The 23,279-nt window shown below is 36.7% G+C and overlaps 1 protein-coding gene across 1 annotated transcript; it reads right to left on the reverse strand.

The window, feature by feature from the left end:
- Window positions 1-684: 684 nt before the first annotated feature.
- On the reverse strand, window positions 685-21,940 carry cavin1a (caveolae associated protein 1a). The gene is made up of 2 exons (XM_073833276.1): window positions 20,950-21,940; window positions 685-2,943 (listed from the first exon to the last, which is right to left on the reverse strand). Exons 1-2 carry the CDS (start codon window positions 21,508-21,510, stop codon window positions 2,197-2,199), a joined length of 1,308 nt encoding a protein of 435 aa, XP_073689377.1. The 5' UTR covers window positions 21,511-21,940; the 3' UTR covers window positions 685-2,196.
- Between the last annotated feature and the right edge of the window lie 1,339 nt (window positions 21,941-23,279).

Raw genomic sequence — 23,279 nt, forward strand, 5'->3', positions numbered from 1 at the left:
ATATCACATAGAATTTAGGATGGATAGTATGCACATTGGGACGTAAGCGGTATCTTTCTTTGATAAATCTAACAAAACTAAAGACTCTTAAGAGATATGAAGGATGCAGTAGGTACTACTCTATAATTACTCAACATTAACATGAGATTGGCTGAAACTGTGTGTTATGTCTGCTTTAAGTAACATTAGTCTGTAATGCAGACTATAAAAAGATCTCATTGAATGAATGTAACCTTACATCTTCTGACCTTATAAATACCAGATTGCATATTTATGCCATTTGGGCTTCTGGAAAAAAAAAAAAACTGAGGTGTTTTATTCCTCACTGTAATGGACTCTTATATCTTGATTGTCATACAATGACACTCTCTGAAAGAATGCTGCATTATTTTTAGGAATGTAATGTCCATATTCACATACCATATAGACATCTTTTCATGTTTAAAAAAAAAAAAAACTAAATTTGAAAGAAAACATCCACATTGGACTGCAGATGCCTTGCTGTATGTCATGACTGTTTATCTGTCTGTGGCCAATGTCTGCTTCATCACAATACCACTTTTTACTACTGCTCACCAGAGCAATAACACAGGTGCTAATGATCTACAGTGTGCAGCTTCTGCTTTCTCTGATAGCTGTAAACAGGTCAGTAGAGAATGAAAGAGAGAGAGAGAGACTCAGGTCTCACAGCACAAAGGTGGGCACTTTTATTTGTTTATTAAAAGCAACCTATATCTAAAATCCATTTATACAGCCACAAATCTCACAAGGATAACAGCAGAGCCATAAGCAGCTTCATTCAGACCTTCATTTTCTCATAACACCAGATCATAAAAAGCATGATATAAAATGTGTTTTCAGTGAGTGTGTTTGTAAAAAATTAGTCTAGTCAAGCTATATGCAATAACGTGGGCCAATTGTTTGACATTAAAGCTTTTAAAGTACAATGAAATGTCAGTAATGGAGCTGAATACTCAGGAAACAACTATGATGTATTTCTCTTTACTTCAGTGAGCTGGACTACACAATGACTATTATATCAACACTACTTTTCCATTGAGTAGGTCCCTGTTCACTTAATACTCTATCTATTTGTGTGTATGAAAGATACCAGTTTTACTTTGAGCATGTAAAAGTGTATATGTACAAACAAGGTAAACATTCAAATGAATTTACCTCAGAATGAATAAAACTGAAGAGTGATATTCCGCTTGATTTTATAGGTTGTTGAGAGCTTCTTGTTTACATGTACAGATCAAAGATCAGATTGCGCCATCTGTAGACGTCAATTAAAGCAAGTCCAAGAGTGAAGCATTTAAAACCTTTGGAGCTGGGATTACATTCAAACCAGTGATTAGACCACAAAAACAACTCGCCATATCCACGTCATAATTAAATCTTTCAGTTTCAAAAGAAAAAAGTTCAGTCAGCAGTAGATATTTATAAATGTTTCTTTCCTTTTGTGTATTCTCTCTTCAATTAGAATATTTTACAATTAATTTCCCTCACAACATTTCTATCAGACAACTCTCTAGCACCTTAAAGTTTTTACTTTCAACAGCTTTCAACATTCATGGCATTAAAACAAAGCCCAGACGTTTTACAAGATCCATAGGGCCTGCTATTAATTTACACTGTTGAAATAAGCAGCCGTCACATCACATGATAGTACAAAGAACACAAGGTGTTTATTAAATACAGGCACTTATATAAATATATATTGGCAATATCTGGCTGCAACCGGGTAGCCTTGATTACAAATTAAGTTCATGTTAAATGTCTAATAGGAACTAAATGCCATGAGAGTGTTATGAAAATATCCTTACGGAGTGCAAAACTCCTCACATCCACCTTTTCTGAAAATACTATATGTTTGTTTTTTTTAAGATTTTGAATGTAGATTAAATCTTGTTATAAGGTATTTTATCTTTTTGAGCATACACACACTTGACCATTGGTCAGTTAAAAGATTGACAATTGAACAAAACAAAAAATGCAACCTTGGGGTTGAGAGAATAATAAGAAACAAACAAACAAAATGTTCATCCAAAGGTCCAGTCGATTCCATTCGTTAACTCTTTAAACCGTCCTCAAGCACATCTCAGTTCCCTACATCCTTTTAGCCTTATTTATCTCCAGACCTCCACATTATTTTTCCATTGGATTGAGCTTTTCCCAGGATTCATCATGTTGGACTTACTGTCCGGCCTTCTCTCTTGGCCTCACCGTCTCCTGGAACGCCAGCCGTGATTGATCAGCCGCCTCTAGTAAGGCCTCCATCTCTGGGCTGTCAAGACTGACCAGTTCACCTTCCTCCACCCCTGACACAAGGCCTCCTTCCTGAACTGCAAGACCCTCCTGGACCTCCTCATTCTGCTCCACCTGCTCCTCCTCTTCCTCAGGTTCTGGTGTGGGCTCGATCTCACCCTCACGGACCTTTTTGACGTGGAAGGTGAAGGGCGGTACGCGGTAGGTGGTTGATTTGGAGCGGGCGTAGATGGTGTGGTCAGGCGTCAGTGACTTCTTCATCTTCTCTCTGGAGCTACGGATCTTCTCACGGCGTTCAGTGGTGGGCGTCATCTTTGTTCCTATCTTACCCATCTTCATGCCCAGGGTCTTCTTGGTCTTCTCCAAGTTCTCTCGGGTTCTCTGACGTGTCTTCTCCAGGTTCTCCTTAGTTCTCATTCGGGTTTTCTCTAGGTTCTCCTTGGTTTTCTGTCTGGTCTTCTCCATCTGCTCCTTGCTGAAGGCCATCTTCACCTTTTCCACCTTCTGGAGGCCGCTGCGCTTGATCCGCTCAGCACGAGATTCCTCTATGATCTCCTCTACCTCAACTTCCTCTTCAGAGCCATGTTCTTCCTCTCCTCCTTCACTCAGCACAAGCTCTCCTTCCTCTCCCGCAGCCACTGGCTTCTTAGAGACCTTCACCGGTTTCACCTTGTCCTGAGAGAAAAGATGAGAAAGATTAAGGAACTAAGATTAGACCAGACAGATCAGAATATTTTTGAACTTCCAGATTTGAATTAGGCATTAATAGCACCATTTCATACCACAGTGAATCAGAGAACGTTTCACTTTCAGTATTACTGTCAGACAAAAAGTACTGAATATAAAAAGCAAGTATGTGCAAATATATGTTTCATATGAGCATAATCAGCAGGCTTTGTTCCTGTCTATACTCAGGGGGATTCATGACCCTTTTAACCAGAGCTTTTCAGCTAGTTTCTTTTGAGGGCTGGATAACAGGGTTGTACAGGGGGTGAGCCCAATATTTTAGCAATATTTGTCCTTGATTTGATCAATTACAATAATAAGATATATGCTTTTATGGTGGCTGGTTTTCTTAAATGTCTATATATCCACCTAATTTTCCCATAAAGGGGGCATTGTCATTTGTAAATGTTATATGCAAGGCTTCCAGGCTCATCCGTGTCTAGCTATTTCTAGCTGTACAAAACAGCTTGTTTTGCTGCTTGATATTGCAAACAGGTGTGTCTTATCATATTATTTTAATGTAGGCCTATTATCTTAATTATAAACACACTGGTTTGTAGTGGAAACAGTTTTACCGTTTACTATACTTTGTTATTCTTCACTCTATTTCCCAACAGCGGCTAACGAACAGGAAGTCTTGCACATTCAAAGAAAACGGCTAACTTTCAGGATAAAAACGTAACGTGGACAAAATAATAATGACAGCTGACAGTATCTAACAGTTTAATGATTGTACTCTATATCACTCTATATTGTTACCCTCTAAACCTGTTCTTAACATGTTGTATTATATCCCATTGAGTCATTCGGTCCTCGTTTGCAGATAATGCAGATAGACTGATATTTGGAATTCAGGACGTGCTATAACTCGTCGAGGCACTGGGAAAGATAATGACCATGATTACACGGGTGGAGGAGCTTTGTAGTAAGATAATGAACTGATTTCTATGCAACTAGAATGAGAAAATGTCAATGTGATTAATTTTAAATATGGGCCATTATTAAAATCATATCGAGTTCACAGACGAGTTAAGCACTCCCTCTAGAGGGCACTGTGAATGCGAACACTTTTATAACATTTTGCAAAGTTAGTTTTTTTTTTAAATTATACAACAGTGGATATATTACAAATTTGAACAATATCTAATATATAACATACAAACAGACTTTGAACAATATACACTACCAGTCAAAAGTTTTTGAACAGTAAGATGTTTTTTTTTTTAAAGAATTCTGTTCTGCTCACCAAACCTGCATTTATTTGATTCAAAATACAACAAAAACAGTAATATTGTGAAATACTTTTAAAATAACTGCTTTCTATTTGAATATATTTTAAAATGTAATTTATTCCTGTGTCAAAGGTGAAATTTTCAGCACCATTACTCCAGTCTTCAGTGTCACCTGTCACGTGATCCTTCAGAAATCATTCTGATATGCTAATTTGCTGTTAAAGAAATATTTCTTTTTATTATCAATATTTAAAGCAGTTGAGTAAAAATTTTTTATATGATTCGTTGATGAATAGAAAGATCCAAAGATCAGCATTTATCTGAAATAAAAAGCTTTATAAACATTAAACACTATACCATTCAAAAGTTTGGAGTCAGTATACTTTATTTTTCTGAGAAAGAAATTATAGAAATGAATACTTTTATTGAGCAAGGATGCTTTAAATTGACCAAAAGTGATGATAAAGACATTTATAATGTTACACAAGAATTCTATTTCAGATAAATGCTGTTCTTCTGAACTTTCTATTAATCAAAGAAACCTGAAAAACTCTACTCAGCTGTTTTCAGCATAATAATAACAGTAATAATAAATGTTTTTTGAGCAGCAGATCAGAATATTAGAATGATTTCTGAAGGATCATGTGACTGGAGTAATGATGCTAAAATGCAGCTTTGAAATCACAGGAATAAATTACATTTTAAAAATATATTCAAATAGAAAATATTTATTTTAAATAGTCAAAATATTTCAAATTGTGTTTTTTTCTGTAATTTGAATCAAATAAATGCAGAGGTGGACAGTAGTGAAGTATTTTTACTTTACTCAGGTAAATTTTAAAAAGTATCTGTACTTTGTGTTTATCTTTGGAAAACTTTTACTTCCCTACATTCCAAAGCATAATATATCATACTTTTTACTCTACTACATTACATAAATAAAAGTAGTTTTTTTGCCTTTAATATTTAAGAACATAAAAAAAATGTAGTACTCAAGTAAATCTTTGAATTATTTTTACTTGAGTAAAAAGTAAGAAAATAATAGATATCGAATGTAATTAAGTATTAAATGATAATGACAATATTATGCTTTGGAGTTTATAATGTTGTGAAGTAAAGTTTTCTTAAGAAAAACACTTTGATAAAGAACAGACACTTGAAAAGTACTTTTAAAGCAGAGTAAAAATACTTCACTTCTGTCCTCCTCTGAATAAATACTGGGTTGGTAAGCAGAAGAGACTTCTTTAAAAAAAAAAAAAAATTAAAAATCTCACTGTTCAAAAACTTTTTACTGGTAGTGTATATCAATTCTATATTTTTGAACAAACACACACACACATACAAAGCTCAGGTGCATATATAGTTTTAGAATGTGTAACAAAACTATAAAAAATATTAATAATATATTTGTTTAAAATAAAATAAATGTTATATTACTGTGTGACTTAAGTGTCCAAGTGCATTTTATGGCAGTAAAAACAGCACTGTATCACCTATAAAGCAAAGAATCAAAGTCCTCTGAAACACTGAAATGATAAAGCTCTAATTCAGTCTCTCTTGCACATTTAACCAGAACCGTGTGAGCAATCCAAAGAGATTTATCATCCAGAAAAAAGGCATCCCAGAATTTCCCTGGAGGACGGCTTCAAATAAATACACTCATTCAAGCACACACAGAAAAATGCGAAGTCATTTTACATTTGAGTAAGACAAGCCAACATAAGTTATTTGGTATTCGAACACAACTTGAAAACATCTGTGCTTGAAAAAGGACAAATGTGCTATCTATAAAACAGATACTTTTTTGAGAAGGCAAAACTCCCAGCTCAGCTTGTAAGTTGTCATCTTATGTAAATTTATGTTAAAGACAGCTGCTTTATTTTGTGTCTTGATCATAATGGCTGTATCCAAATGTACAGCACACCCTCTGCTGGTCAAAAGAAGAATAGACATTATACAGAGCTCTCCTTATAGTTTATAAACATTCAAATGATTCTGTTATCCCCGAATATGTTTTTCTCTGGCACTGCGCCAGTGAAAGTCCTTGTAAACTTGCATGCAGTTCCTTATGTGGTTGTGAAGGCTAAAGATGTGTGGTTATTTTAGTCCGGCCTTTCCTCTCTTTGCATTCCACCTGTCTCATTCCCTGAACAGTGCTCATTCATTCACTCCTTAACCACCTATTAATGTATCACTCTTCTGTTTTGCACCCTAGCCAGTACATGCTGATGCTGTCACCATAGTAACCGCATCCACTGACTGACTCACAGGCTGCTTAGAGACAAGCACTGGACTGAAGACCTGCAGGTAATGTGCTGTGTGTATGAGAACGAGACATAAGAGACACCTAATAAAATCCCACATAAACTGCATAGTGTTAGATGTGAGCTTTACTTTATGTCTTGGCTGACTTTGGTGACGCCAGTTCAGCAGCTGCTGTTGTTTTACAGTCATTTGCAATGTCAAAACAAACCATTTCCGGTTTTTGATGGAAAAGAGAAAGTCCTTATGTGAACCTTGGTTCAATAAACATCATAAAACTCCAGGACAAGCCAGAATATACAGGAACAGAGATGTCTGAGGTGTTACACAATGCTGGAAATGGGCAGTGATCATTGGACATACACCGCAAACAGCCAAAGCCAACAGAGAGAACTCAGTGCAAACACACAGAGCTACTGAGAATGTAAATACTGGGGAGGAAATCACATAATTGGAAAGATCCTTTTTCCAAAACAATTTTTTGGCCACAACAAATACCAGTTGCTGAGTAATACGGAAAATTAGCAAATACCATATGGATTACATCATATTTTGCAACTGAATCAGAGATATTCAGTGTTTGGGGTAACGCGTTACTTGTAACGCAGTAACATAATCAGATTACTTTTTTTTCAAGTAACTAGTAAAGTAATGCATTACTTTTACATTTTCAACCAAATATTTGACTTTTTCAAATAAGTAACACAAGTTACATTGTTTTTACATTTATTCACTGATACTTTCATGTTGAGAGAAATCGTGAGTAAGTGCTTTTCCTTCAGCCTTTTGGTGTGAAAGGACTCTTACAGTTGGCAAAGATAAAACTTTTCTCTTATAAAGCAACAGGCAACTTTTAATGCAGTAAACCATTGTCAAAATCATTAAAATCATTCCATTTCTTTCCAAATTATTCAGTTTCTTGCCATTACTGGAACATTTCACCCGGTACTAAGGCTAAAAGTGCCAAAACCCAATCACATGCACAGGAAAGTCCACTTTTAGAAAGATTCTTGTAAATATAACAATTTCAATTATTGTAAATGTACCAATCCTAACAAACCAAATGCCTAAAGTTGAGTCACTGGGTACAAGGCCAATACCAGAATCTGTTTCTTAGTGGAAGTTCTTCTAGGAAGTTTAAACTTTCACTGTGGTTACATTTTTAAGTTGACTGAAGGAAAAATGCAGCAAAAAGCAGTTGCTTTTTATATATATATTTTTTTGTGACAGATGCAGTGTTTTAAATAACACAGTGACCTGCGCTATTTTCCACTTAAATGTGGCTAAATAGTTCCAATGTAATAAAAATAAGTAGTCTCTTTTGTTCACCAAGCCTGCATTGACTTGATCCAAAGTACAGCAAAAACAGTAACATTCTGAAAAAGTTGTACTATTTAAAATAACTTTTCTATTTGAATGTTTTAAGATATAATTTATTCCTGTGATCAAAGCTAAATTTCCAGCATTATTACTCTAGTCTTCAGTGTTACATGATCATTCAGAAATCCTTCTAATATTATGATTTGCTGTTCAAGATTTTATTATTATTATCAATATTTAAAACAGTCGAGTAAAATCAACTCAGGATTCGTTGATGAATAAAGTAATGATGCTAAAAATGCAGCTTTGAAATCACAGGAATAAATTACATTTTAAAACGTATTCAAATAGAAAACCGTCATTTTAAATAAAAATATTTCAAAATTGTACTGTTTTTACTGTACTTTGTGTAAAATATGTGCAGGCTTGGCAAGCAAACATTAAAACATTAAACAAAATCTTACTGTTCAATCTTTGACTGGTAGTGTGTGTGTGTGTGTGTGTGTGTGTGTGTGTATGCAGGTGCTGGTCATATAATTAGAATATCTTCAAAACGTTGATTTATTTCACTAAGTCCATTCAAGAAGTGAAACTTGTATAATGCATACATTCATTCACAGACTGATATATTTCAAGTGTTTATTTCTTTTAATTTTGATGATTATAACTGACAACTAATGAAAACCCCAATTCAGTCTCTCAGAAAATTAGAATATTGTGAAAAGGTTCAGTATTGAAGACACCTGGTGCCACACTCTAATCAGCTAATTAACTCAAAACACCTGCAAAAGCCTTTAAATGGTCTCTCAGTCTAGTTCTGTAGGCTACACAATCATGGGGAAGACTGCTGATTTGACAGTTGTCCAAAAGACGACCGTTGACACCTTGCACAAGGAGGGCAAGACACAAAAGGTCATTGCAAAAGAGGCTGGCTGTTCACAGAGCTCTGTGTCCGAGCACATTAATAGAGAGGCGAAGGGAAGCAAAAGATGTGGTAGAAAAAAAAAAAAAGTGTACAAGCAATAGGGGGAACCGCACCCTGGAGAGAATTGTGAAACAAAACCCATTCAAAAATGTGGGGGAGATTCACAAAGAGTGGACTGCAGCTGGAGTCAGTGCTTCAAGAACCACTACGCACAGACGTATGCAAGACATGGGTTTCAGCCGTCGCATTCCTTGTGTCAAGCCACTCTTGAACAACAGACAGTGTCAGAAGCGTCTCAAGACAAAAAGGACTGGGCTGCTGCTGAGTGGTCCAAAGTTATGTTCTCTGATGAAAGTAAATTTAGCATTTCCTTTGGAAATCAGGGTCCCAGAGTCTGGAGGAAGAGAGGAGAGGCACAGAATCCACGTTGCTTGAGGTCCAGTGTAAAGTTTCCACAGTCAGTGATGGTTTGGGGTGCCATGTCATCTGCTGGTGTTGGTCCACTGTGTTTTCAACGCAGCTGTAAACCAGGATGTTTTAGAGCACTTCATGTTTCCTGCTGCTGACCAACTTTATGGAGATGCAGATTTCATTTTCCAACAGGACTTGGCACCTGCACACAGTGCCAAAGCTACCAATACCTGGTTTAAGGACCCTGTTCTTAATTGGCCAGCAAACTCGCCTGACCTTAACCCCTTAGAAAATCTGTGTAGAGGAAGATGCGATATGCCAGACCCAACAATGCAGAAGAGCTGAAGGCCACTATCAGAACAACCTGGGCTCTCATAACACCTGAGCAGTGGCACAGCCTGATTGACTCCATGCCACGCTGCATTGCTGCAGTAATTCAGGCAAAAGGAGCCCCAACTAAGTATTGAGTGCTGTACATGCTCATACTTTTCATGTTCATACTTTTCATTTGGCCAAGATTTCTAAAAATCCTTTCTTTGTATTGGTCTTAAGTAATATTCTAATTTTCTGCGATACTGAATTGAGGTTTTCATTAGTTGTCAGTTATAGTCATCAAAATTAAAAGAAATAAACACTTGAAATATATCAGTCTGTGTGGAATGAATGTAATGAATGTATACATTATACAAGTTTGACTTCTTGAATGGAATTAGTGAAATAAATCAACTTTTTGAAGATATTGTAATTATATGACCAGCACCTCTTTGTGTATATATATATATATATATATATATATATATATATATATATATATATAATGGCCAGTAAATTTTCGATTCTCTCAAAAAGTTAATTTTGGTTCCTGGTTGCAATTATGTAGTACTGGTAAAAACAATAGTAATACAGTGTCTATTAACACCACATTAATGCTGCTGCCAGTGTGTCTGGTGCTGTAATACCCTCAAACTCCTGCTCAAAGCTCTGGGCTAAAAAGAATGTCAGTCCATACTGTATATATAGAAGAATCCCCATCTAACCCCCTAAAACAGGCGAACAATTACCCAGATTATCAGCTATCTGTGGACCATGGCACCATGACAACCGTTACCAAGACATCCTTAAAAACATTTGGTGCTGTAGTTGCATTACATATACAGCTAAACAAATCAGCCGGTGATGAGTAGATAACAGCTGTGTGTGTGTGTGTGTGTGTGTGTGTGTTAGAGGCATGATGTTGAAAGGCATGTTAAGGTTGAGGCCCTGAGTAGCAGCTGTACAGCAGAACTCCCACTGAGAACCTGAAACAACCATAAATAACTTTAACCATGATTTTAATATGGGTTTTATAACAGGTGTTATAAAAATACTGTCTCTCTTGCATAAGAGATTAGATCTGTGTCGTGCCAGTCAGGACACCAGAACCACAGGCGCACATGCACTAGTTTTTCAAAGCTCAAAGAAGCCATTAATAAATGAATCAAACAGGCACAATAACACGCACTATTAATTCTCTCTTTGGCTGAAGGCTATATTAAACTACTGTGGTTGAAACAGGAGCCATCAGCTGTTTCTATGTATCTGACGGCTTCATAATGTCAAAGAGGTAAAGGCTTTTCACCCACTAACCTCCTTATGCATAGTAAAACACTGCCAATATTACAAAATATAACATTAAAAAGTGTATAATTTACTTATTTTTCAAAAAAAAAAAAAATTGTCCAACAGCGACATCAGCAGGTGAAGTAACAGTGGGACTCTGCGTCTCTCTCGCCTCACCTGAGGCCACTAAGTTTTAACAGACCCCTAAAGCATGTGGGAGGTAATTGGGAATTAATGGGGCAATGCCTCCATCACAGTATGATTGGATATGACTGGTTATGATCGGCTGTGATTGGTTCCTGCCTCGTGTTTGCGCGCATTCGCAAATCAGTCTGAATGAACCATACAATGGCATTAATAGGAAGACGTTATGCAACCTCAGTTTTTCACTCAATCTGAAAAAAAAAACACTGCAGTACAATTCTCTGTACTCTCTAGGTCAATAATTGACAAAAAACTGTTGTGATTTACCCTTTAGGGTCGTTTAGAAAAGGGGCCTGTCCAAAGATACCCAAAAGCCTATAAAGCTTAAACGAAAACTTCACAAAACCTGGTAAGCGCATGCAACATATGATTCTAAACAAGCATGCAAAGTTGAGGGAGATTGGACCACAGCTGGTGCTATAACAGTCATAACCATAAAAAAAAAAAAAACATTTCTATGGTAAATTACCTGGATTTGCTAAAATGATTTTTTTATATGATTGATTTAGGTCATTACAGGTCAATAAAATAACTCCTAATCCTGGTTTATTATAAGTAAAGGTGAATTTTAGCTCCAGTCTGGCTCTGCACTACCATATTAAGTGTTGCTCCATATTCATCTGCAGCCCTGCCCCATGCAAGCGATATGAAAGAATGCAGTAATTCCAAGACCTGGACACGAATGCAGATGTTATTTCCTGTATCTCATATTTGACATATTACATAACATGTTAAAATAAATAAAGACTACCTCTTCTGATGCATTTTTAAACACATGCACAAATAACATACGGGTGGCAACTCATGCCTCATTTATTCTCAGCCCATTCATCAAACATCACATTCTGCCCCAGACTACTGTATCATGCAATACACAGTCTACCTACAGTCGTGGCCAAAAGTTTTGAGAATTACATAAATATTGGAAATTGGAAAAGTTGCTGCTTAAGTTTTTGAGAACTTGTGGTCAATCCTCAAGAGGCGGTGGACAAACAAAAAGCCACTAATTCTGACAAACTCCAAGAAGTGATTATGAAAGAATGGGTTGCTATCAGTCAGGATTTGGCCCAGAAGTTGATTGAGAGCATGCCCAGTCGAATTGCAGAGGTCCTGAAAAAGAAGGGCCAACACTGCAAATACTGACTCTTTGCATAAATGTCATGTAATTGTCGATAAAAGCCTTTAAAAATGTATGAAGTGCTTGTAAATAAATTTCATTACATCACAGAAACAACTGAAACAAAGATCTAAAAGCAGTTTAGCAGCAAACTTTGTGAAAACTAATATTTGTGTCATTCTCAAAACTTTTGGCCACGACTGTACACACACGCTCACAACTGAACACACACACTGCTGTCTGGGTAAACATGATACCCTGAATTCAGCGCAAAAATAGAGCAGAGGCCAACCGTAATGTTGGAGATCACGCAAACCCCCATAAGTCACAGCCACACCTCAACATCATCCACCCAGCAGACACTTCCACCAACCCCACTTAGCATTCAGCCTTTTTTTTATCAGACTTCGGTAGAAATGACACGGCTGTCACAATATCCTTGTCTGTGTGCACGAGGAACGTAATACCAATCAGATGATGTGCATCACTTAATAGTAGGCAAGCCGAAGGTGCACAGCTGCAAAAGCAAACCATTTCAAATAATGCAATGAAAAAGTCTTCAAATGTGGTCAGTGGATATCTCAATCAAAAACGGAAAGTTCTGTTCATGGATTGTTCTGGTAATAACTTCCAATGATAGCTTCTGAGAATGATGATGCTAATGTCAGTTCTGAATAAATCAATTAAAATGTCCATTTATTTATAACATATGAAATATTTATGTGTACTCTTGCTCTCCCTCTCTCTCTCTCTCACACACACACACACACACACACACTTGTCACCTACAGGAGTCCAGTTTTACAGGGGTAATTTATGTAGGTCTCAGAAGTCTGTGATAGATATCTGATAAATGCCAGTAGTGTAACCTGCAGCCTCAGTGGACATTCCACCAGAGACTGAAACTGAGACTTTGAGCAAATCAATCCACACACACAAACATATATGCACATGCCCACACACATGCATTCACTGTCAAATATTATTACAATTTAGAAACTTTTCTATTTGAAACTATATAAAATCAGAATTTATTCCTATGCAATTCTGAGTTTATAGCATTATTATTCGCCTTCAGTGTCACATGATCCTTCAGAAATTCTAATATGCTGATTTGCTGTTCAAGAAACACTTTTTATTATCAATGTTGAAAACAGTTGTGCTGCTTAATATTTTGTTGAAACTTTTTGAGGATTTCTTTGATGAATATAAAGCTCAAAATTTGAAATTATTTGGAATAGAAATCTTTTTAAACATTAGAAATGTCAGTTCACTCCATCTGGGCTGAATAAAAATATCAGTTTCTTTAAATAAAAAGTCTGACACAAATCTTTTGAATGGTAGTGCATACCAAATAGTGAATCTGAATAGACTGTTTTTACAGTGCATCAATTGGCCATACTGGTGGCACTGAACATAAATGATGCCACTGAACTGAACGAAACTTGCATATTTTGCTGATTATTGCTGCTAAAAATGGTTAATTATTGTCATGTTTTGGGCTGTACTAATCGGTCCAACCAGGAAAAACATCTGGAGTACTATAGACTGCCAAAAGTGATAACAAATCAAGGAGAAGAGTGCAAAAAAACTGAGGAACAAAAGCCATGTGTGGTTGGCCAAACTGAACCAGGATTTCCAGAGCAAGAATCTTGACAACATTCGTGTTTGTTCTTATCACTTCCAGTCAGGAAGGTGAAATATTAGTCTAATATCTTAATAAATACTGCTCATACACCTCTTTACCACCTATTATCTTTAGTTTACCAATTATTGTGCCCTTTCCTGCTTACTAAGTCCTTCTCTATATGGTTTAGCAGCTTCCACGTGTTTTTTTCTGTGGTTTGGACAGCATAAATTAGCAGAACAACGTATTCAGCAGTACATTAACCACAATTTATACAGTGTAATTCCCCTGTGATACAATTGCGATTGAAAGCATTGAAATGTTTTTTCCTACAATCCCATATTTATTCCCTTTATTCCAAATTCTGTGTCAATCAATATACTAGTAATATAACTTGTAATTGAAAGCATTTTTACATGTGGTTTCAGACGTTTGGACCCACTGTTTGTATATGTGACCCTGGACCACAAAACCAGTCATATTCAAAACCAGGCTCAATTTTCTTCATGTATGGTTTGTTAGAATAGGACAATATTTGGCTGAGAGACAACTATTCGAAAATCTGGAATCTGAGGGTCCAAAAAAAATCTAAATATTAAGAAAATTGCCTTTAAAGTTGTTCAAATGAAGTTCTTAGCAATGCATATTACTAATCAAAAATTAAGTTTTGATATATGTATGGTAGGGAATTTGCAAAGTATCTTAATGGAACATGATCTTTACTTAATATCCTCATGATTTTTGGCATAAAAGAAAAATGGGTCATTTTGACCCCTACAGTGTTTTGTTGGCTGGTTTTGTGGTCCAGGGTCACATATGTAAACATTTGCCTACTGCTGAATAAATATGCATATCTAATTACACATGCAGGAAATTGAATGGATTGCATATATCTACAGAGCCCATGCTTTTCACACAGCTAATGTATGTTTGTGATTTTGCTCATTCCCAGGAGAGGCACACAGAAAGCGTTCTTCATATATGCTCCCTCTGGTGCATCTTTTCTGATTATCCCAAACAGACTATAATGCACCTCATTAGGCAACATCTGCCTAGAGAAATGATGGGAACTAGCAAACAGAGCAACATCTCACAAATATACCAATAAATGACCTCACTCCCTCCTGTCATCTTCCATTATTCAGTTCCATCTGCATTAAAAACATTAGAGGCCAATTACATCACCACTGTTTTCCCCCCTGCAGCATCTCAGAGCAGCGCTGGAAGGAAATGACTCGTTAGTGGGGCTAAATGCAGTAACGCCGGTGTAGGGTAAACAACAGCAAAGTGCTGGAACACACTGAACTCAGTCTGTCTACATGTTACATGCACATTAGACGCTTCTGCTCTGGCACAATAATGTCAGATCACAGATGGAAAGGAATAATAACTTAATTACTGGGACAAAATGACATTGGTGGAGTTAAAAGAGTCATTAAACATAACTATGTAATGTACTATCCACTGCACTGTCAATCAAACAGCTATAGCAATATTACCATATAGGCCTAGATGACAATGGCTAATAGAGGTAATTTGCTATATTTAATACTGTAAAAGGGTCACGAAAAATGTTTATTTACTTAAATAAAATGAATATAGTTTATTAAAAATACAGTTCATATTCATCTAAAATATTTGATATAATTTAAACCACAGTTCTTTCTGGTCCTCGAATATGATTGGCCGAGAGGCTTTTTCTAGGCGTGCAATATTCTAGTGAGATTTTTTATCAGCAGTAAAGACTTTTATATTGACAGAGACTGAAACAGTGTTTTAAATGAAGTTATTTTTTACTTTAAACAACACCTTGTAAAATTCAGCCAACAAATGCACTGAGCAATGCTATCATCGCAAATCACCCTAACTGATGAAAGGATAGTACGACAAAGATATCGCTTTCCTCAGCAGACAATCAAGCTAATGTTTTATTGTGAATATGAGACTGAGCTAAAGAATGAATGCTGTATCAGATGCAGGTAATCACACTCGTTCAGTCCTTCTCTCTCATAATACTCTAATACAATAAGCTTTCAAGTGACATTTTCCAATTTGCAACAGAGGCTTGGGCTCAGCTGTTCAACTTGTCAACTATAAATTTGAATCTGTAGTGGAAGGAAGTAGTTTGCACAAAACAGGTTTTTTTTAAGACACTCTTGTTGTTTCCAATGTATTTACATGCTTGTGTCATCAAACTGTTGTATAAGCGCAATATCACACTTTTAGCCGTGCAATATGGCTGTTATTGTATATTGAGAACTGTGAGAAATGACAAAGCTCAATTTAAGAGTCAAGCGGTGCTTCTAAAACTTAAGGATTCTCTTTCCCTCTGGACTGACGGTAGTGTCGTTATGGTAGCTTTGCAGACATTACCGCATTCTGCACTATAATTAGACCGTAAGAGAGAGTTAGAAGGGGGATGGGGGTCTCGAGTGAGTCTCCATCCGTCCATACTGCGATCCAGCACGCTCTAAACACACTTAATCTGACTCCAACACAGTCCAGCTCGCTTGCACAAGACTCTCTTTACAACTGCGCGAAATCCTACACCCTACACACTGATCTAGCATTTAAGCAAAACACGAAGAATACACTTTCTACATATGAAGTGTGTGGTGCTATTTTTAGAGCAGCCAAACACTGTTTGCACCGTTGCACTTTTGCACACAGTACTTCAGCACAAAAACGTTTGCTAACATTATTCATTAATCACAAAAACCATTTTGTTCACACAATTTTGTTTAACTAAGCGTGAATTGGCATTGTATGGAGTATTTAAATGTCATGGTCATACTTTCAGCTCAAAGGTGTCTATATGCATATTTCTTTTTCATAAAGTTCAGTAACATGTTCTCATATTTTTTTGATGATTCTTTGCATCGCAGCCTACATGGTGGAGAACTGCATTATGCAAGTTGCATATTCATATTTTATTGAAGTACAGTAAGTTCAGTTAGAATAAATAAGGTGAGCAAACCATACACTTGGGAGGAACCATGAGGTACAAAAGCCACAAGGTGACTTAATTATGCCTAAATGCTACATATTATTAATTTTTGAAATGGTATTGCCCTAGAGAGAGAGTTTTGTACTTTTTCCCCTTGTTTAAGTCATGCAAAAGATATAGATATCAATCTTAATGTCTTCATCCTATACTCTCAAATGCCAGCCAACTATCTGTCACAGCCAACTATCTCACACACCACAGCGAGGGAGACACATTAAAGGGATGGTTCGGAGTAGAATTTACTTCATTGCTATGCACTCCGAAGCCCATGTAAATACCCCATCCGAAGTTTTTTTTTTACCTTAGTCAAACATTTATGGAGATATTAGAGTTTTTCGAATTGCTTGTTACAGGAGTGAATGGTACATGTGATGTATCTCGTAAATTGCACCACTAAACGTGCAAGTAATCTTACCAAACTTGTACAGTAGTGTAAATAGGTTATGTACTCACAAAACGCTGCATCGGAACATTTGCAAGTCCACCATGAGTGTTTTAAAAACACGTTTTAGCCGATCCCTACTAGTCTCAAACTACAAATGGCGACACGTCGACGTCACTTCCCTGGTTTGAAAAAAGCACGTAAAAGTCCTCCTACAAGTTGACATGCACACAGATGTAGTAGGAGGACTTTTACATGCTTTTTTCAAACCAGGGAAGTGACGTCGACTTGTAGTTTCTGAGACTAGTAGTTCTCGGGTAAAACGTGTTTTTAAAACACTCATGGTGGACTTACAAATGTTCTGATGCAGCGTTTTGTGAGTACATACCCTATTTACACTACTGTACAAGTTTGGTAAGATTACTTGCACGTTTAGTGGTGCAATTTACGAGATACATCACATGTACCATTCACTCCTGTAACAAGCAATTCGAAAAACTCTAATATCTCTATAAATGTTTGACTAAGGTAAAAAAAAAACTTCGGATGGGGTATTTAGATGGGCTTCGGAGTGCATAGCAATGAAGTCAATTCTACTCCGAACCATCCCTTTAAGAAAACGTATAGGGCTTCTCTTTGTGCAGGCAGTATACAATTACCTTATTTCCCAGAAAGCACATCTACGTTGCTAAGACATCTGTGAAAGAGTGCATCATCTGGAAAGCACTGCAATCTATTTTAAGCATCATATTTTTGAGCAAACACAATAATTAAATCTTATAAACATCTTCATTCAGAAGACTATCACTCAGAAATTTGGGGTCAGTAAGATCGAATTTATAATAATAGAAACTTCGACATTGTTACACAAAAATCTTATTTCAAACAAATGCTGTATGTATAAATGTTTATTGAGCAGCAAATCAGCATATTAGAATGATTTCTTAAGAATCATGTGACACTGAAGACTGAAGTAATAATGCTGGAAATTCAGCTTTGCATCACAGGATTAAATTATATTTAAGCAATAAGGTACGAGAGGCCGTGCTGTATCATGAATAAATCACGGCTGAAGGGCGTTGTTAGGCACGGCGCGAAGCGGCGCTTTTATAAAACGGTTACCACACAATAAAAATATTAAAATCAAAAATATATATTAATTTATATATATTAAGTTGTACTTTTTCATAAAGTAAAATCATTAACTGCCTTCCGCTGTAAAAAGTAGTCCCTAACTGCTGCAGCTGTGTTTACGTTGCTAAGGGTGGTTGCTAAGGGGGTTCAATGATAAACAAAACCGTTGAGTGAAGCGGTCATAGCAGTGCCGTATCATGAATACGACACAGCTGCTGACCAATCAGAATTGAGGAATGGAAATAACCGTTTTATAATTTGAAATAAATTCTAATAGTAACAGAAATAGTCATTTAAATTGTAATAATATTTCACAGTATTACTATTCACACTATATTTTTGATCAAATAAAGGCAGCCTTGCTGATCATAAGAGACTTTTTTTTCCTACTGGGCCCCTAGTTTTGAATAGTACATAATAAATTATAAATTTATTACAAAAATATGTAGTAAATGTTACTCATCCAACAACAAATCTTTTAGATGAAAGTGCATCAAATGATATCTAGCAGTAGACTTGGGTGATGGCAACACTGATAACCTACCAAATATTACTAGATAGATAGATAGAACGATATAGAATGATAGAATGAATGACAGAATGAACGATAGATAGAACAATGGAATAAACGATAGATGGAACGTTATAACAATAGAATGGACAATAGAACGAATGATAGAGCGATAGAACAATAGATAGACAGATAGATGGAATGATAGAATGAACAATAGATAGAATGACAGAATGAGCAATAGAATGATAGATACATATAGACAGACAGATGACAGAACAATAGAGTGAATGATAGATAGAATGACAGAATGAACAGTAGATAGATAGGTAGATAGATGTTAGATAGAATGAATGATAGATAGACAGACAGACAGATAGAATGAACGATAGAACAGAATGAACGATAGATGATAGATAGATAGATAGATAGAATGAAGGATTGATAGATATCTAGACAAATATACAGAATGAACGATAGATAGAACAGCAGAATGAACGATAGATAGATATACAGACAAATATACAGAATGAACGATAGAACAATAGAATGAACAATAGACATAATGAACGATACTGTATAGATAGAACGTTAAAACGACAGAATGAATAGAACGAATGATAGAATGATGGAGCGATAGAACAATAGATGGATAGATACATAGATTATACATAGAATGATAGAATAAATGATAGAATGAAAGTTAGATAGATAGATAGAACAAAAGAGTGAACTATAAATAGAACTGCAGAATGAACAATAAATAGACAGACAGACAGACAGACAGACAGACAGACAGAGAATGAACAATAGAATGATAGAATGAACGATAGATAGATAAAACGATGGAATGAACGACAGATAGAACGTTAGAACAAACAATAGAATGATAGAGCAATAGAACAATAGGTGGAATGATAGATGAATGATAGAATGAACAATAGATAGATAGAACAACAGAATGAACGATAGATAGAATGTTAGAATGATAAATAGAATGAATGATAGAACGATAGAACAATAGAATGAACAATAGATAGATATAGATAGAACGTTAAAATGATAGACTGGACAATAGAACGAATGATAGAACAATAGAATGAATGATAGATATATAGATATAGATAGAAGATTAGAATGACAGAATGAACAATAGAACGAATGATAGAACGATAGAACAATAGAATGAACAATAGATATAGATAGAACGTTAGAATGATAGAATAAACAATAGAACGAATGATACAATGATAAAACAATAGAACAATAGAATGAATGATAGATTTTTTTTTTTTTTTTTTTTAAAGTCTCCTTTTGACGAACATGCAGTATTTGCAGTTCACTCATGGTATGTGCTGATCCAGCATTGTTCAGAGGTTGCTGTGAGGTTAGAAAGGAAGCTTTGAAGGTTTACTTAGGAGTGGACTGACACTTTATGATACTGAGCGGGGAATTCAAGGCCAAGCCCTACAGAGGAATCCATCTGTACTCCAAAAGAGACCTGGGAAGAAAGACTGCAAATACACTCATGCAGCAGACCCTAGCAAAACAGCACAACCATGTTTATCATTTATATTAGTAAAGCACAATTATATTAGTATAGTACATGAATTATATAAGTGGTCTCGATCGATTTAAGAAACATATCATTGAGGAAACCTTCTGTTTTTGTCTTTCCACCTCAAACACACAGCTTGAAATTAGATTTATACATTTACAGCTGGTTTGAAATCAAGTCATTTGTTAATGCGTCTCGGTCTGAGTGATAAATAAAATTACATTTTTTTCCCCTAAATGTCTACAAGTTTGCATGATTACTATGACAGCTTGAGTGGAAATTTAGCAAAAACAACTGAACAATAAAAGAAAGCACATCTGGTCACATTTAACTTGCCATTTCAACACTCAGATTTCTTCTAGAAAACTACCACAGACCAGCTGGACACGAGCTTTCACAACCAGCCTGAATTAGCTCCAGTTCCACAATCAGAATGTGGCCTAGCCCATTGGTTAGAGCTGGGAATGATGTAACCTAACTACAGCAGGTTCAAACCCTACTAAAGTGAGCCAGTTGACTAAGGATTGCTTGAGGGTTCCTTTGAGTTGCTTTTAAATTAAATATGAGCTAAAAGACTGATTAGTATCATTAGTTAAGACAAATAGATATGGAATGCCAGGCTTGGATATCCAAGACTTTGCAATCTGACACTCTTGTCAAACTCACCTGGAAAATAAGCACTTTGAAGTTCTTCCTCTTGAGGAGCTCATGCTCATTGTTCTCCAGTTTTTTGATCTGTCCCGCTTGCTTCTCCAGGTCCGTGCGCACGCTCTTCACGTTGACGTTCACTTTCCGCACCTTGTCCAGGAGCTTGTTGACTGTTCCGGCCGTTCCTACGTGACTCTTCGCAAGCTTGGCCAGCTCCGTCTGGATGCTGCTCATGTTCTTCTCCATGGTCTCCTGCTTGGCCTCGAGACCTGTCTGAGTCTGCTGGATCTGGTCCACCACACCTATGATTTTGTCTAGGAGTGCCAGGACCATCATGCCAGTAGCTTGGGCCTCAGACTTCTGGGCCTCACTGCTGCCGCCTCCGTCGAGTCCCGGGCCCAACACCAGGTCCACCTCTTCTTCCGAGTCGTCGTCGTCGTCATCGTCGCCTCGTTTTGACTTGTACACCTTGGAGGTGGTGGCGGGTTTGGTGGCAGCGGGCACCAAGGCGACCTCCTCATCGTCATCAGAGACTTCGGCGAAGACGGCACGCTCCAGTTTGAATTCTGTGTCGGCCATGGCTCGGTTTCAAGTAGACTCGGATGAGACGCAAACAAGCTTACTTGCAGACAGAGAGCTGAAGCATGCACACTCGTTGCCCGGTGTGCAAGAACGCAGTCCTGGGGTAAAAATAAAGTACTAAAAAAAGACTTGAATGACAGTAGACACCCAACGATCAGAGTGGAACAACTTCAACTTGCAGGCAACAATCTTCGACAACTCTTCTTAGCTACTAATTTTTCCTTCAGGTCACCTGTACTACCTTCTACAACTACTCTCTAGGTTGGCTGTAATGCCTCAAACTTTCCCTCCCTTCCTCTTTTCCTCAAGTCTACTCTGGGACCTCGGCCAGACGGTGGAAGCGGGCTCTCTCTCCAAGATGTGTGGGAGTGTGAAGGTGGTAAGGAAGAGTGTGACCACAGCTCCTCGTGAAGCCCGTCCGTCAGGTCTTCCCTTTCCCTCCTTAGTCCAGCCCTTGACTGTGATCACTTACTGTAAGGTCACACCCACACTGACCCTTTAAGGGGAGTCTCCACCCTCCCTAGAGCCTGGCAACAGATACAAGAACACATGCCCACCAACTCTTTTACACAAGGGTATGAGACAAACAGCTCAAAATCGATTCATGACTCATTAAAGCGTAAACCTGATCCTGAGAATTACTATCAAACACACGCTGCATTACTGGAAACACCATAGGCATTACAATAAACAAGTCTATATAGTGCACACTTTTAACTTTGTGCTCTAAGTGCTTTGTTATTTAATTCATCAGGACTAAGATGTTAAGTTTAATGTACACCTTGCAGAACCATTTAGAAAAATGACCCAGATCAAAAGTTTACATACACTTGATTCTTAATACTGTGTTGTTACCTGAATGATCCACAGCTGTTTTTTTTTTTTTTGGTTTAGTGACAGTTAAGTCTCTTGTTTGTCCTGAACAGTTAAACTGCCCACTGTTCTTCAGAAAAATCCTTCAGGTCACAAATTCTTTGGTTTTTCAGCATTTTTGTGTATTTTAACCCTTTCCAACAATAACTGTATGATTTTGAGAACCATCTTTTCACACTGAGGACAACTGAGGGATTCAGTATTAAAGAAATGTTCAATCAAAGAAGGTTCAAACACTCACTGATGCTTTAAAAGGAAACACAAAGCATTAAGAGTCGGCGGAGAAAACTTTGAATTTGAAGATCAGGGTAAATTTAACTTATTTTGTCATCTGGGAAACATGTAAGGTCAGTACTAAATGAAAAAAAAAAACATGATTTTTAGGCAAAATGTAAAAAAATGTACACATTTTCTGTTCAAAAGTTTACACCCTTGGCTCTTACTGCATTGTGTTTCCTTCTGGAGCATCAGTGAGCGTTTGAACCTTCTGTAATCTTTGCAGGAGTCCCTCAGTTATACTCAGTGTGAAAAGATTGATCTTAAAATCATACAGACATTGTTGGAAAGGATTCAAATACACAAAAATGCTGAAAAAACAAAACAAAGAATTTGTGGGACCTGAACGATTTTTTCTAAAGAAAAGCAGGCAGTTTAACTGTTCAGGACAAACAAGGGACTCACGCATAACTATCACTAAACAAACAACAAAAAAAAGTTAGATGTTTGCTTATCAGCCAAGCATCATTGGAGTAGGAGTTTCCTCTCTAGCAAGTGTGAGCGATTAAAGGACTCTTTAAGATGGGATAGGGGGAATGGCTTGGTACTTTTTGTTAGCATAGAAAAATTTTGTCTGAAATGTAATTAAAGGATTAGTTCACTTCTAGAACAAAAAT

This window comes from Garra rufa, chromosome 1 (genome assembly GCF_049309525.1).
Source record: "Garra rufa chromosome 1, GarRuf1.0, whole genome shotgun sequence".
In the NCBI taxonomy this organism is placed as follows: Eukaryota; Metazoa; Chordata; class Actinopteri; order Cypriniformes; family Cyprinidae; genus Garra; species Garra rufa.

Excerpts from the sequence above, each read along its gene's own strand:
- cavin1a (XM_073833276.1), bottom strand. The coding sequence starts at position 21,510 with ATGGCCGACACAGAATTCAAACTGGAGCGTGCCGTCTTCGCCGAAGTC. Across the intron at positions 2,944-20,949 it reads TCAAAGTGCTTATTTTCCAG|GACAAGGTGAAACCGGTGAA; the intron begins GTGAGTTTGACA and ends CTTTTCTCTCAG.